At 44.4% G+C, this 14,886-nt stretch overlaps 1 protein-coding gene across 2 annotated transcripts; it reads left to right on the top strand.

Moving 5' to 3' along the window:
• The first annotated feature begins 65 nt into the window (after positions 1 to 65).
• TRMT1L (tRNA methyltransferase 1 like) lies at positions 66 to 14,506 on the top strand. 2 transcript variants are annotated; one of them, XM_051794110.1, is made up of 16 exons: positions 66 to 251; positions 2,215 to 2,367; positions 3,191 to 3,253; positions 3,938 to 4,051; positions 4,959 to 5,023; positions 5,343 to 5,472; positions 6,880 to 6,997; positions 7,413 to 7,492; positions 8,287 to 8,533; positions 9,182 to 9,394; positions 10,130 to 10,320; positions 11,603 to 11,681; positions 12,412 to 12,578; positions 12,749 to 12,808; positions 13,148 to 13,271; positions 13,360 to 14,506. In XM_051794110.1, the coding sequence occupies exons 1-16, from the start codon at positions 122 to 124 to the stop codon at positions 13,673 to 13,675; spliced, it is 2,250 nt and encodes a 749-aa protein (XP_051650070.1). In that variant the 5' UTR covers positions 66 to 121; the 3' UTR covers positions 13,676 to 14,506. The 2 variants fall into 2 exon arrangements, with proteins under 2 accessions (XP_051650070.1, XP_051650080.1); XM_051794120.1 differs by lacking the exons at positions 13,148 to 13,271; positions 13,360 to 14,506 and adding an exon at positions 12,943 to 13,100.
• The last annotated feature ends 380 nt before the right edge of the window (positions 14,507 to 14,886 follow it).

The raw sequence follows: 14,886 nt of genomic DNA, 5'->3' as shown, positions 1-14,886 counted from the left end.
CTCCTCCCGCCGCGGTGCGCGCCGGGCCGGGCCCGGAGCGCGGTGGGAAGTGTAGGCGGGGCGGGGCCGGACGTGCCGCTCCGCCCCGGGCCGAGCGCGCCGCGGGCTCCGCGCACCGAACATGGCAGCGGCTGAGGCGGCCGAGGCCGCGCTGCAGCGGCGGCAGGAGGACGAGGAGAAGGAGGAGAACGAGAACCATAACCATAACCATAACCATAACCATGGAGGCGGCGGCGACACGGCGGCGCTCAGTGAGGGCCGGGCGGGGGCTGAGGGCGGGCGGGGGGAGCCGGGCCCGCCGGGCGGGGGCTGAGGGCGGGCGGGCGCCATGCGGAGCTCTGGGCGCGTTTGAATTTCCACCCCGGGCGCGTTTGAATTTCCACCCCGGGGCCGCCTCTCGGCTCCCTCCGCCCCCGCTGTGGAGCTCTGGGAGCTGGAGGCTCCCGGCTTCCCCGACCCGCTCCCGCCGGGCCTCGGGCCGCTCTGAGCCCGCGATCCCGCGCTCGTGGCTCCCCTTCCCCCTTGAACCCAGCGGAGCCTCGTCCCCGATGGTCAGCTGTTGTTCCCGGGGGGCCCGTGGGCAGCCCGGGGTGCGGGGGGCTCAGGCCGGGGTGCGGGGGGCTCAGGCCGGGGTGCGGGGGCTCAGCCCGGGGTGCGGGGGCTCAGCCCGGGGTGCGGGGGCTCAGCCCCGCGCGTTTTCCCCGCGGGATTGCGAGCCCAGATTTGTCTGTGCCATGTGCTCTGTGCCGACCCTGCCGGAGCAGGGGCTGGGAACGCTGCGGTCCCTCCCAGCCCGGCCCGTTCTGGGGGGCCGTGAACTGGTGGTGCCGGGTTTCAAGTCCCTTCCTGCTGCAGCCTTACGGTTTGAGTGAACCGACTCCTCTAATTAATTTTTTTCCCGTTTAAGTATAGTTTAGGCTCTCTGAAGCGTTATTCTGATTTGTGCGTAATCAGTGATTCCTGATAAGCATTTAAAAAAAAAATCCTGCAGTCTTTCTTCGGTAGCAGCCTGCTTTTCTTCAGCGTTCGGTGTGAAAGTTTACTTCTCTCTCTGTGCATTTATATACTAATTACATTTAAATATATCCGTTCTCTCCTTTTCAACCATTTTAACCTCTGCACGTGCTCTGAAGATGCTGATGGTCCATTTCCGGTGGATTTTTGTCACTGCTGTGCTCTCATTCTGCATTTTTGTAGCTCTTTCCAGTTTTCTCAGAGCACACATAATCATAATTGATAACTGTTACGGATTTCTTACCTTTTGCTTATTCATCTTCTTTCTGTCTGTTCATAAATTGCGTAGAAACTGTCACCAGGAATCCTACAACTTTTAATAGAGCACTGGGCAGGTAATACAAGTCTGTCTTAGGTGAGTTGTCAGCTTAGAAACAGGTCTGTGAAGAGCACAGCAATGCTCTCTGAGTAGCAGTGCAGTCATGATAATATTTTAAGGTAGGTAGAATAATTTTCCTCGTTGCTTCTGTCTTTTGAAACAATTTCTCTAGTCCTTGCCTTGAGGTATCCTATTTCCTCTTTCTGCTTTGTTTTTGCAATAACAAATATTTGTACCCAACTGCAATGTTTAAAAGAAAACAAACAAAAGTCCCCCAGGGGAATTCGAAGAACTGCTGTGAGATCCTTCCTTCAGTTATTTCCCTGAGATTGACTCGGGGATTTGGCTGGTTTTTGCCATTTTATTGTCCCATCACTCAGCCCCTTCAGTCCTTGATATTCCTCCTCAGGCCCACCTCGCATTGCCCCAGGAGGTCATTCATTTGCAAATGCTGATGGCACCAGCACTTAACCCCCAGAACAGCAAATTCCTTCCTTATTCCCTGATTGTTGGAATTACAAACAATTTAAACTACTGTTACCAGACTTTCCCAGCCGTGGTATGTTGGTAGGAGAACTTGGACCTCCTCCTTGCCTGCTTTCCTTTGCTATCTTCCAGAAAAAATGTAAATATTATTTTGTTCACCTTAAACAAGTGGTAATACAGGTGGTGAGTTGAATAGCTTCAGCTGTCCAGGATGGCATTATTCCACGGTGGTTTCCAAAGATAATTGGAGTGATAATTAATCTCATATTATTCCCCAACATACTGTTTGGTTATGTTTTTTCCTCCTTCACACTTTTAGTCAGCATCAGATTATTGGAAACGTTTGTATAGTTCAGTTACATCAACGATACTTCCACTGGGTTTTTTTGTTTAAGATGGTGTGGTTGTCTCTGACAAAGTGAAGAGCAACAACCTGGATGTAAAAATTCCCGAGTCAGAATTGGAAACCGAAGAAAAAGGAACGGAGGAAGAACCTGCAAGGGAATCAGATGGCAACATTTTGGATGTGTCGTCTGATTTTCCACGAGGTTTGCTCTTAAACTCTAATATTTGTGTTGTGTGCTTGAGGTAGAGAAATAGGGGGAGAAAGGTGAAGGGAAGGTGTGAAATCTCATTTTACAGCTTTAAAACTCACTGGTATATACTTTGTCTCTCGTAAGAAAACCTGAAGATTGATCTTGGAAAAGACACTGTGAAGGTTAAAGTCACTATAAAATCAGTGTCAGTCTAAAGTGGGATGTTCTGTGTGCTGGAACCAATAAAGCAGATTTATTGGATAAGCTAATTCTCTTCTTTTTAACAAATTCTCCACTGTTCCCCTTGACTGGTAAGTTGGAAAATCAGGTGGTAGATTTAGAGGTTGAACAGTTTCCTAAGGGAAAGGGGGAAAAGTGGTAGAATTTATTGTATTCTGGCTCTACAGTGAATAATTTTTCTTAAAATTGGTCCACTTTTGGTTGATATTTTAATTTTACCAGACAGTTCATAGGATGTTTTTATACTGCTTTGGGCATGATTTGCATTAAAACCAGCAGTAAATGGAATGTGACTTGATCTTTTTAGCTTGTTTTTTCACATTTCCAATTTTAAAAGTTTGATGTGTGTTAGTATTAAAAAGAAGTAGGAATATGTGAAAATATACAGATCTTATTAAAGAGCCTTTCTGGGGATTCATTTTGGCAGTCATTCCTGCTGCCATGGAGGTTGAAGGATACAAATAAGGATTCCAGTTGGTACTACAGTCATTTTCTAACAGTGTTAGGTTTGAAATGATGCAAAGAAAAGTAGCAGTAAACTAAACATAATTTTTAAACTGAGAGTGTTTAACTTCTGAATATTTCTGCTTTTTAGACAAACATATTTCAATTCAAAGACACTTGGCTGATCTGGAGAAACTGGCTGACCTGAGAGAAGGTGAGTTCACCAAGGCAGTGCCCCAGAACACACATCTCTGTGTTAAGGGTATTTCTGTTTTCCCTTTGTCTTTATTTTTAACACACTGCATGTATTTATAATGCTTGAAGACCAGGGCTTTTGTAAAAATAGAGCTTTATGATTTATTCCCTTGCTCTTCTGCTAAATTCTGCCTGCAGGATTTCCAAGGCAAAATGATTTCATACAGAGCACATTGTCTTTTTTTGCACCTTACAAAGATGTCAGATGCTTGCTTTCTCCAAAAGATTCAGGAGTTGGAAAGAGAGAGTCTTGTTCTAACCTCTTAACTTGTTTGGGGTTTTTTTAAAACATTGCAAGTCTCTGCATGTCATCTGTAAAATTCTGTTGTTCCTCAGGGCTCTTCAGAAGCTGCATTAAACCTCATGTAGCTGGAGTAAAAAATACTAGAAAACAAAAGCTAAAGGTTGTAGAAGCTAATTATCTTCAAGGTGGTAGTGGTTCTTGCCTGTATTCAGTGGAGTACAAAGACTAAATCCATGAATTTGAAGTTTCTGTGGGCCTGCAATAGAATGTTCCCTGGGGAATTCACCTTTAACTCTCGTTGATATTACCCTCATGCTTTTTTTCTCTTGGCCTGCATGTTGGTTAGCATGAATGATACCTAAATTTTTTGTTTCTCGTGTTTTTTCGTTGTATTTTCAGACAAAAAGAAGCCTTGCCCATTGTGTCCTGAGGAGAAATTCAAAGCTTGCTATAGTCACAAACTCCATCGTCACCTTCAGAACTTGCACTGGAAAGTTTCTGTTGAGTTCAAAGGTAATGGCAGTCAGATTTGAACAGCAAATACCTGAACAAATTGTGGGCATGGTCTCTGTTTCATCTTCTTAAATTCCCCTTCCTTAAGCGTTCTGCTCCCAGCTCTGAATCAGAATGACACAATGAATTTTGAGCTGGGATGTAAAATGTAAAGGTGAAATAACTCTGTATTCTTCTGCATGCCAAAATAGTTCTACATTTTCTCTTCGAAAAAACAGTAGCTTGGCATGTCATAGAAGTTACTATAAGAAAATTACTTTAATAAAAGTTTTATTTATGTTGAAATTATCAGACACACACATGTGGTCATTTTTGGCTCATCATAAAGAGTCCATGGTTTCAGATAAACAATCTTAAGTATTTATTTAGTAGTATTTAGCATATTATTTAGTATTTTGTAGCCTTAATTGTTTTTTAACAAATTCTGTGACCTGCTTGTAAGGTGCATTAAAATGCCTACAAGAAGTTTAGGAAAGACAAAAAGGGAGCAGTAGGTGTTTGTTAAAGAACCAAGTATATGGGCTTGTGGGAAATAAAATGATAAGATTAAACTGAAAGTTACCTGACTGGAGTGTCAGGTGTCTTGTCTTATTTTTCTTCAACTGTGGGACATATATTTTATAGGAATCCTCACAGAAGTCCTTTAGGCAGTACAAATATTTTTGTAAAAGGCTCACAAGTACTTTTGAACTGGAGACCTGACATAGCTTTGTAGGATGCTCAGAGACTGATTAAAACAATTTGCTTTAGTTAGATATTGTGCATTTTAAAATTTAAAATGTATAATTAGCAGATTAATTTCCCTGTGCAGAGGGTGATGTTGTCTGTGTGTTTGGGAGCCTTGACTGTGGTGCAGGACACAGCCACCCTGTTTATTTGCTGTGCTGTGTGTGGCTTTGTTTTCCAGGGTACAGGATGTGCATCTGTCACTTACCTTGTCGTCCAGTCAAACCAAACCTCGCTGGAGACCAGGTACAAACACTGAATCACAGAGAAATGCTTGCTACTGTACAGACTGGGGGAAATGGGTGATTTAGGGGAACTTTGGAGATCCAGTGAGTTGCCAAGTCAGTCTTGCTCTGCCAGGTGTTGCTGAGTTGTTGGTGCAGAGTACAAGTATTGGACAGAACCCCCGGGTGGCTGGATGTAGTTACACCTCTCACTGTGGTGGGCAGCTGCCTAGAGCATCTCTGCCTGGAGATTCCAAAGATTCTGAATGCTCTGGAGGTAACAGATGACTTTTGACCACGTTTCTGTTTTCTGGAACTACATAGAGTATCATGTTTTACAGACCTTGTCAAAGATGGGAGCCCATTACCACTGTATCATCTGCTCAGCAACTATCACCCGAAGGACTGACATGATAGGTCACATTAACAGGCATGTGAACAAGGGAGAGACTGAGTCAAGGTTTATTACAGGTGGGTTCTGAGCTACAGCAAACATTCAGTCCTTGTATACCACATAGCACCTGCAATAGCTGTGATATGGGGGTGAGAGACAGGAGAAAACCTCCAGAACAGATTTAACTTTACTAATGAAAAATCTGCCCTCGTATTTCAGAGCTTCTGTTTCCCTCAGAAATGTTGCAATGTTGTGGTTTAGTCTCTGCATTGGCAGGTTACTCCGTTCTTACTGATCACTGATATTCCCTTCACGTTTAAAGTTGTAAGTACCAGTTTCTGTGTCTCCAAAAGAATGAGGGACATGGCACCCGCAAAACAGTATAAAAATCCTTCACTTTTTATCCAAACTGCACCAGCCTGGCTTCCCAGACCAAGGTGATGTTTTTTTTAGTCCCAGAGAGTTGCAGTAGGGGTGCCAGTAGTGCTTTGGTAAATTACAATCCTGCCTGACGTTCTCCAGAATGGGGCTTTTGTTTTTTAAACTTGGATAAACTAGATGGAAAACATTTTAAAATCCTTGGAATGCTAGTAGTTTAATGCCTGGGCAGCAGTTTGCATGTCTGAGAAGCTACAGTGGTATCCATACCTTGAGCTTAAGCAGAGTTTGTGCTGTGCAATACATTAATCTCTGTGTGGTTCCCTTCAGAGCTGTAAGTAAAGAATGGCCCATTTGTCATTTTTTAACAAAAGGAGAACTTCAGAGCTCAGGTGTTTTGTGCTTTGTAGGTGCTTTGACAACTCCTGGGGCCTCTGAAGGTGGAGCAGATAAACCACCTGTGTGTTTGAAAGCCCTGAGAGAGAGGCAGGCTGAGCCCTGGAATGTATCTAGTTGGTATAAATTTTTCCTGGTCATTCCTAGGTGAGTTTTAGGCTGGGGATAAATTGCTCAGAGGAATGACAGCCACAGACTGTTTACACAGAGCTTAAGTGCTGGAATTGTCCCTGTACTGTGTAGGCACATTTCATGGAGCTGTTTGGTAACTTAGAGAGATTAGATGCAGGATTCTGAGGGATTTTTGCAGTTCATTGATACACATTCAGGACTATGTTAATAGGGTTTTAATTAATTAGCAATGTATTGTGTTTGAACATGTAAACCAGAGCTAAGCCTCAGGCTCAGGGGCTGGCTTTCTTCAATGTGAGTGGTTACATAGGAGCCCAACTGAGGAACAAATCTGATCTTGTATGGGAAGAAAATGGTGGTAGAGTGTGATCCTTATCTGCCACTCTTGAGATTAGAAGACAAATTGTTGCCTGTTCCCTCCTTGTCCTTGTCAGCTGCTCCGTGTGCTGGTTGGGTTACAGCATAACCAGAGCTTGTGGCTGTGTGGGAGCAGTGTGGCCATGGGATTTCTCAAGTGTGCTGATGTTCATTCCAGTTCTCACTGGTTCTTTCCTTCCCCCTCAATTCCTTTCCCCCAGTTCGTGCTCCCACAAACGAAGTGATCAAAGAGTCAGCCACGGATGTGCAGGTTCTTCCCAACCACTCCACACCCCAGAAAACAGATTCCTATTTTAATCCCAAAATGAAACTCAACAGGTAAGAGCACAGGGAGTGGGGAGGATGCACCAGAGGGGGGTTGAGTTGGTGGTGAAAAACACGTGTTTTAAAAAGCAAGCCCTGTGAAATTTTTGTTCAGAGGGCAGGAGAAAGGAGTTTTCCATCAGAAAACTCTTCCTGACAAATAATATTTAAACCCAAGAACACTATATGGGAAATACTGTAATTTCTGAAGCAATTAAGTATCTTTCTGTAATTAGTAGATTTAAGAATGTCCTGCTGTAGAATTACAACTTTCAAGTGGAGCTGAGGCTTTTGATTTACAATTCTTTTACAACGTAAAAGCTAGAGTTTCGCTTAAATGTTCCACTGTTGTGTTCAAGGGAGATAAATAAGGAAAAGGAGGGGAAAATACTTAATCTCCTTCCTGTGCCCATTGTTTTTTCTTTTGAAGGCAGTTGATCTTCTGTGCACTGGCCGTGCTGGCTGAGGAGCGTAAACCCATTGAGTGTTTGGATGCTTTTGGGGCCACTGGTAAAGTCATTTCTTTAATACTTTGCTTAATACCCAACAGTAAGGAGCTGCAGAAATCAAAACTGACATCAGGTAGTCAAAAATAATGAGAAACACAGTAATTTCTTCCTTAGGCAGGCAGTCATTAGCTTACATACAAAACCCCAGCCATCTAGAGCCTGGTATTCAGCCTTTTAAAGAGGCTTTGAATAATACTAAATCAAAGTTTAGTGGTCTCCTTCAAATCAGTCCCTGGAATGGCGTTTTCCTAAGCTTGTGTCCAAGGTCACAGGTCTCTTGTAACTCCATGGGTGTGGAATTTGGCTGTGAAATGAACCCGTGGTTTAAAAATGGGGTTCAACTCAAGAGTTCTTTATCACAGTCATCTCTTAATTGATACCCAAAATTCTGACCACGGGTGTAGAGCAGTTCTATCAGTGTCTGTTGAGCAGTGTCTGAGGAGATGGTGGATTTTACAGTGCTCTGTCATAGAACTGTGTCTGCTGTACTGGAGTGTTAAGCCAAGGGGCTCTCCTGGAGAGTGTGGGTCCAGCTTTCTTAAATTCTGCAAAATCACAGGCCTTTGGGTCTGTAACCCTGATTATCATGTAAGAAAGTGATAGGTAAGACTGTCCCTTTCCATACCCCATTGTCACCCTGCTGAGGCAGAAGGTCACAGTTTTGCAGGAACGTGACAAAATTTGCATCACACACACAGTTCTGTATGATAAGAATTGAAAAACATGGATTTTTCTTGTCAAGTTCAGCAATGCAGAAACCAATTCCTTCTTCTGTCCAATTGTGTTTTTCCTCAGGTATAATGGGACTGCAGTGGGCAAAGCACCTCAGGAGTTCTGTGAAAGTTACAATTAATGATTGTAACGAGAATTCTGTGAAAATCATCAAGGAAAACTGTCACTTAAACAAAATGAAGGTGAAGCTGAACACGAAGGAAGGAGACAGTGATGGAACTGTGGGAGATGGAGAAGAAAACACTGACACCATTGAGGTGACCAGAATGGATGCCAATGTTATCATGCATTTGAGATCATTTGATTTCATGTAAGTGTTGAATCTGTCAAAATTTTCTGGTTTGATGATGACACATCCCACCCCCACATCCCAGTGTGTGATTATTTGGAGAATTATGAAAGAGTCAGCCAACAGTCACTCGGTATTTTAAATATAATTCTGTCTTCCCAGACATGATGTGGGGACAGAACTTTAATCTTAAATATTTTAGAAGTTGCTATAAAAATATTTGCTCTTCCAGAATGGACTTTAAATATACGTGAAAATGTTAAGGCAAACTGGAGGTTTTTTTATATAACTTCATTGTTCAATGAAGAGAAATGTCTAATCAGTCTTTTTTTTTTTTTCTTAAAACTTAATACTGGTTTAAAATTCATCCCTTTGCATGTTGTTGTGTAGGAGAGTTCATTGCATCTCTTTTAACCATTTTTCAGCATAATTATTTTCAGTTAAAGTAGGCTAATTCTTCCAGGTTGAGTTTAGAGATGCATGCATTCAAAACCTATATAGACATCAAAATAAATGGTGGGATTTTTTTTTATATTATTATTGGAAGTTTTAGTCCTGGTCCTTCTTTTTGTTTTAAATAAGTGGAAGTTATAAAATAGTGTTTTCCTCAGCGTAAAGCTAAACTCTGGAGCATTTATGGACACTCAGTGATGTTTCCTTTGTTTTCAGCCACTTGGACCCCTTTGGAACTTCAGTGAATTACCTGGATTCTGCCTTTAGGAATGTGAGAAACCTTGGGATTGTGTCCTTGACGTCCACAGACATCAGCTCTCTGTATGCCAAGGCTCAGCACGTCGCCCTGCGCCACTACGGGTGCAACATCGTCAGGACAGAGTACTACAAGGAGCTGGCAGCCAGGATTGTCATTGCTGCTGTCACCAGGTACTGCTGAACCACCTCCAGTCACGGTAAAAAGCCATTAGGTAATTATTAGAAATAATTAGTGAGTGGGCAAGGTGCAGATGCATCAGTGGGGTAGGGGCGTGGGATGGCAATAGGAAATACCCCCCCAGATTTGCAAACTCTTCCATTCCTCTGTCAGCTTTGTCATTTAGAGCTGCACAGGACTTCATAAATGCTAATTAAACTGCTTGGATGGCTTCTTGCTTCAGTGGAACCTGATGTTCACTTCAGATCCTCACTCTGGAGGTTCAGGAGATAGGTGTCATCACTGACTTGCCAAATTAGTCATTGGCATGTAGATACTCAGTACATTCAGTCTGTTGAATAAATGAAGGCATAGAACCTAACTGGGAAAAAGAAAACATACAGGATGGGACACCTGCTTGGAAAAGCTGGGGGGAAATGAAGCTCACAGAGGTTTTGGGAATGCTGACATGAACATAGTTAGATTTTGCTTGTCCATCTCCCTGCATGTGTGATGATGCAGGGGGAAGAGCAGTATTTCTAGATGTGATAAAAAGAAGTAAACCAAGATTTGCTTGGCCTGGCAGGAGGAACCCAAACCAAGGCACTTCAGAGACACCACTTTCCTGATCTCTCAGACCTCGAGTCCATCTCTCCAGAAGGTGGATGAGCTCCAGCACCTCGCAGCAGGTCCAGGTGTCCGTGGCAGTGTTTGAATTTGATACAGTCTGGTTTTCTTTCCCTTCCCAGAGCTGCAGCTCGCTGTAACAAAGGCATTGAGGTGTTGCTGGCAGTGGCTCTGGAGCACTTTGTCCTGGTGGTGGTCAGAGTTCTGAGGGGCCCATCCACTGCAGACGACTCCGCAAAGAAAATCCGGTACCTCATCCACTGCCAGTGGTGTGAAGAGAGGATTTTTCAGAAAGAGGGTAATATGGTAGAAGGTAAATGGCTTTTTTTTTTTTGCACTTCTAGAAGGTCTGATTCCTGTGTCTCTGTTTTGTGCCTTGCTTATATTTACATCCCATTAGTAACGGTTCCCTTGGATGTAACAATGGGTGTTTTGTGTGAGGTGGAGGGGGCACTGTGCTTTGTGGTCATGGGTTAGATTAGTTGTGTGCATGGATTTTGCTGTAAATGTGCTGGATTTGTGGCACAAGTTGCCCAGAGAAGCTGTGGCTGCCCCATCCCTGGAAGTGTCCAAGGCCAGGTTGGACGGGGCTTGGAGCAACCTGGGCTAGTGGAAGGTGTCCCTGCCCATGGCAGGGGGTGGGATGGGGTGGTCTTCAAGGTCCCTTCCAACCAAAACCGTTCTGGGATTTGTCTCTAGAAAGAACATCCTACTAACTAGCTGTAGCTGCTGAAGCTGCCAGCATGCCTGGTGTGTCCATGGATCTGCCATTTCAGGAAAGACCAGAAGAGTGGGGCAGCCTTGGCTACCCTTGGGTTCCTCCAGACAGCAGCAGCTTGACAGGTTTTGGTGTCAGGTCGCTTTTCTGCTGCTCATTTTAGTTCCTTAAAATGTAGTGGACTGCACAGTCTCACTTTCCCCTCCTGTTGTTCATGGGCTGTACCAATACACGGGTCAGCAGAGGGAGGAGACAAAAATTACACTAGAGATGGTGCTTTGAATGAATATAAAAGCTAAAACCTTGTTTCAAAGTCAGGGGCTCTTGGACATCTCGCTCCTAACTGGTCCTGCCCTGCTCCAGGTCAGGTGCACAAGCTTGGTATTAAAAAGGATTTTTAAAAAATCAGATACAGTTCTAAGGATGGGAATGAGTAACTGGTAATTACAGTGGTAGAGATCTTAATTAGTAAGTGAATTGTTTACTTAATGTCTTAGTTGCACAGGGCTTAGAAAACTCATAGGTGTTTTGTAGGTGTAGTTGGCTGTGTCTGAAATGTTTTTGGTTGTATTTACTATTAACCTGGACAATTAGTACATAAGTCTAGGAAGGCAAATAATTTCCCTGTTACTTGAAAAAAACATAGGAAGTTATGTGGCTCTTTTTTTTCCCTTCAGTGTTTTAACACTGCTTTAAAGATCAAGTCATCGGTCACTAAATTCTCAGCTTGAGCTGCTTGTCAGCAGTGAGAACAGTGTCACACTCGTGCTGCTGCCCTTCCACTCTCTCCCCTGCAGTGGGCTCTGGCTGTGTCTCTGCAGTAACAAAGGCATTGCTGGCTGTTCCCCACAACTTCAGCCCTGTTTTTCTGTTGCAGAGAACCCTTACCAGCAGCTGCCCTGTGACTGCCATGGCAGCATGCCCGGGAGGACAGCCGTGGTCCTGGGGCCTCTCTGGTGAGTGCAGTTGGGTTGAAGGAGCTCCGAGGGGCAGTTGTCAGTCCTGTCACATTCCCATTCTGTTGGGAATGTTAGCAGGACAAAAGGAGTTGCATCAATCGGGAGGAGTTCAGGAAACAGATCGTGGATTTCAGTGTGGTCACTTGTTCAGTTCTTGCTTTTGTTCAAACCACTTAATAAATAATAACAAGCTTGCTTTAGATTTCACACTCAGTGCACTCATGGAACACGTCCTGCACAGGGGAATCTCCTCCTGTGTTCCTCTAGTGGTCTGATGTTAAGCAACTCCTTTTTACTCTATGCTTGTGGAGAATTCATTTAGTAAATCATTACATGTACTGACCATAGTAAATAAGATACTGCTTGATAATTAAGACTTGTGAGAAACAAGAGCAAAGCTTTTTAAGTCTTTTGACCATTTCAAAGCAGCATTAAAAACAGCTGACAATTGACAGTACCTTTCTTGTGGGGGTTAAATGACTTTCTCAACATATTAGGGCAGAAAAAAAAAACCTATTCTTGAGATCTTGAATATTTTTTTAATAAGACCGATGTTACTGTCATTGCAAACAAAGCAATTCAGCTTTGATAAGTTAAAAACACTTTCAGCCTGATGCAGCACTTTGGTGGAGCAATTGCTAATCAGTTTGGGCAAGAGATTTCTAGAGCAGTTTTTTTGTTTTCATTAAAAGAAGTGTTAACTTTTTATCTCCCTTACATGTCCCAGGTCAGGGAGCCTCTTTAACACTGGATTCCTCAGGAGAATGCTGTTGGAGGCTGTGCAGTATGGCTTGGATGAAGCCCAGCCACTCCTGAAGACGTTAGTTTGTGAAGCAGAGTGCACAACTTTAAAACAGTTCTCTACCCATGGTCCTGGTGATGAGAACAAGCAAGGTGAGAAGAAGGGCAGCTCTGTGGTGATTTACAGATGCTCTGTGATAACTTATTTAACAGCAGCGTGTCCATAAAATTCAATGCATTATTGAATAACAGAATGAATTCTTTCTGTGTAATTATTTTTCCACTTTACAGTAGAACTAATTTTGACTTTATTCCTATTCTAGAAGAGTGTGGTGTGTATATTAAAACCTCAAACACTTCTGCAGAGTCCTACGTGGTACCTGGTAAGTGGATTGTTTTGCTGTAGCAGTTGGGCAGGTTTTGTTCTTTACTCAGGAGTTTTTCTCTACTGAATACTGATTTTACTTCATCTTAATCTCTCATCACATTTATCACATCATCATATTGGTAAAAGCAGAATGCTGAATGCTCCATGAAGCCCACTTTGCTCGTTATGACTGAAACCAGCCTGTTCATGAAATCCAGGCTCGATTTTAACTCTGCACATACTGCCTTAGAAGAGCACAGGGGGAGGTGCTGCGAGGCTCCTTTCATGTGCCATCTTGGGCTTTGGTGGTCTCCCTGGCTGTTCACTGGTGTCCTGGCCTGTTTCTGTGGTGCAGGGAAGAGGAAGGGTGAGGAGGTGATGCGCGGGGCCAAGCGCCAGCGAGCGGAGCACAGCGCCGAGCACCCCGCCTTCTACTACAACGTGCACCGGCACAGCATCCGCGGCATGAACATGCCAAAGTAAGGCTGCTCCAGCAACACAGCTCCTGCTCAGGCAGCCTCAGCAGCGCCACCTGCTCTTTACACGTGTGCCTTTGGTTTTTTCCAGGTTGAACAAGTTCCTGAACTACCTGTCCGAAGCCGGGTACAGGGTGAGCCGCACGCACTTCGACCCCATGGGGGTGCGCACCAACGCGCCCCTGGCGCAGTTCAAGACTGTCCTCATGAAGTACAGCACCCCCACGTACACGGGGGGGCAGGCAGAAGGGCCTGTCCACCTCCCTGGAGATGTCCAAGTGGAAGAAGAGGTTCCAGCTGCTGCAGATGCCAAGGAAGAAGATGCTGAGTTTCCAGAAGAAGATAAATCCGGAGTTGCTGATGCCGTTTCCACACCATCCTACCCCACTGACTGTGCAGCTGATTAATGTGGATAGTTTTGTTCATGCATCAGGATGTTCCAGACTCGAACATACCCCATTCCAGTGAGCTACTCCTTCTTCCCAAACTGCAGTTTGAACATTTGAGCTGCCCGTTTTACTTTGAAGGGGCATTTTAGACTTATGTAGCAAAACTTAGCCCTCATCCCAGCCTGGCTACAGTCATGGAACTGTGCAAAGGTCTTGGAGAGTTACCTGCTTTTACACTCCCATGCCCTTCACACGGAGGCTGCTCCCCTGTCTGGTCAAACCCTACTGCCAGCACAGCATCCAGGAGGGTGGACAGGGCCAAAAGTCTTCAGCAGTTTGGAATGTGAGGTGGAAGTGAAACAGCATATTCCTAAAAAGCATCACTCCTAAAACCTGGCTGGATACAATCCAGAGGGAGGGCATGCTAAGGTAAGAACATACCACAGGATAAAATGCAAAGTGAGTTGAAGACAGGAATTCCTGCCTGGGTGCACCTGGAGCTCCAGGCTGCACATGGAACTGTGTTCAGGTCCCTTTCCATAGCCCTGCTCCAGGGGAGAAGGGAAGGAAGGTGACACGACTGCTACTGAAACTCCAGTGTATAACCAAACCTTAGTGAATTGTGTAGTCACTCTAGGTAGTTGTTTGCTCAGAGGTCACACTGGTTGTGTGCTGCAGAAAGGTACAGGGACGAGGGACCACAGCTGACGTTCAGGTGAAGTTCTGCCATGAGTTTGTCAATAATAAACCTTAGGTGAGAAAAATCTCTTCTGTGAATGGGCAGAGGTGCTGTGTGTTGGCAGTGGGTTCTGGTTTCCTTAAATACATGGCAGCATTCCAGCCAAACAAGCTTGACTTTGTCCTTTCTTTCCCTCAAACTTTGTTCTGATGCCTCTATTTCAGTTGGGTAAGGACCAGCTCTCACAGTGTTTCTCACAGGTTTGGTGTTCAGCTGGCCCCTGGTGTTAGGGTTATCAGAGTATCAGGGCTTATTATCCTTATTTATCCATCTCTGAAACTTTGCAACAAGAGTACCATGACTGATACACTCCTGATTATGCAGAACTTCCCACACTCCTGTCAGGCCAGAAGTTGCTGCCTCTTACACCCTCTTCAATTCCAGAGCTCTTTGGTGATGAGTTATTTTCACTCTGCTCTGATTTAAAAAAGAGGAGCCCACTGAAGGGATCAGTGATACAGCAACAGTTTCCTTCAAAAATGCTGTGCTT

Source organism: Manacus candei, unplaced genomic scaffold, assembly GCF_025592945.1.
Source record: "Manacus candei isolate 608988 ecotype Guabito, Panama unplaced genomic scaffold, ASM2559294v1 h1tg000005l, whole genome shotgun sequence".
Taxonomy (NCBI): Eukaryota; Metazoa; Chordata; class Aves; order Passeriformes; family Pipridae; genus Manacus; species Manacus candei.
This window is presented reverse-complemented; position numbering and strand designations above follow the sequence as displayed.

Excerpts from the sequence above, each read along its gene's own strand:
- TRMT1L (XM_051794110.1), top strand. The coding sequence starts at position 122 with ATGGCAGCGGCTGAGGCGGCCGAGGCCGCGCTGCAGCGGCGGCAGGAG. Across the intron at positions 8,534-9,181 it reads TTGAGATCATTTGATTTCAT|CCACTTGGACCCCTTTGGAA; the intron begins GTAAGTGTTGAA and ends CTTTGTTTTCAG. Across the intron at positions 12,809-13,147 it reads AGAGTCCTACGTGGTACCTG|GGAAGAGGAAGGGTGAGGAG; the intron begins GTAAGTGGATTG and ends TCTGTGGTGCAG.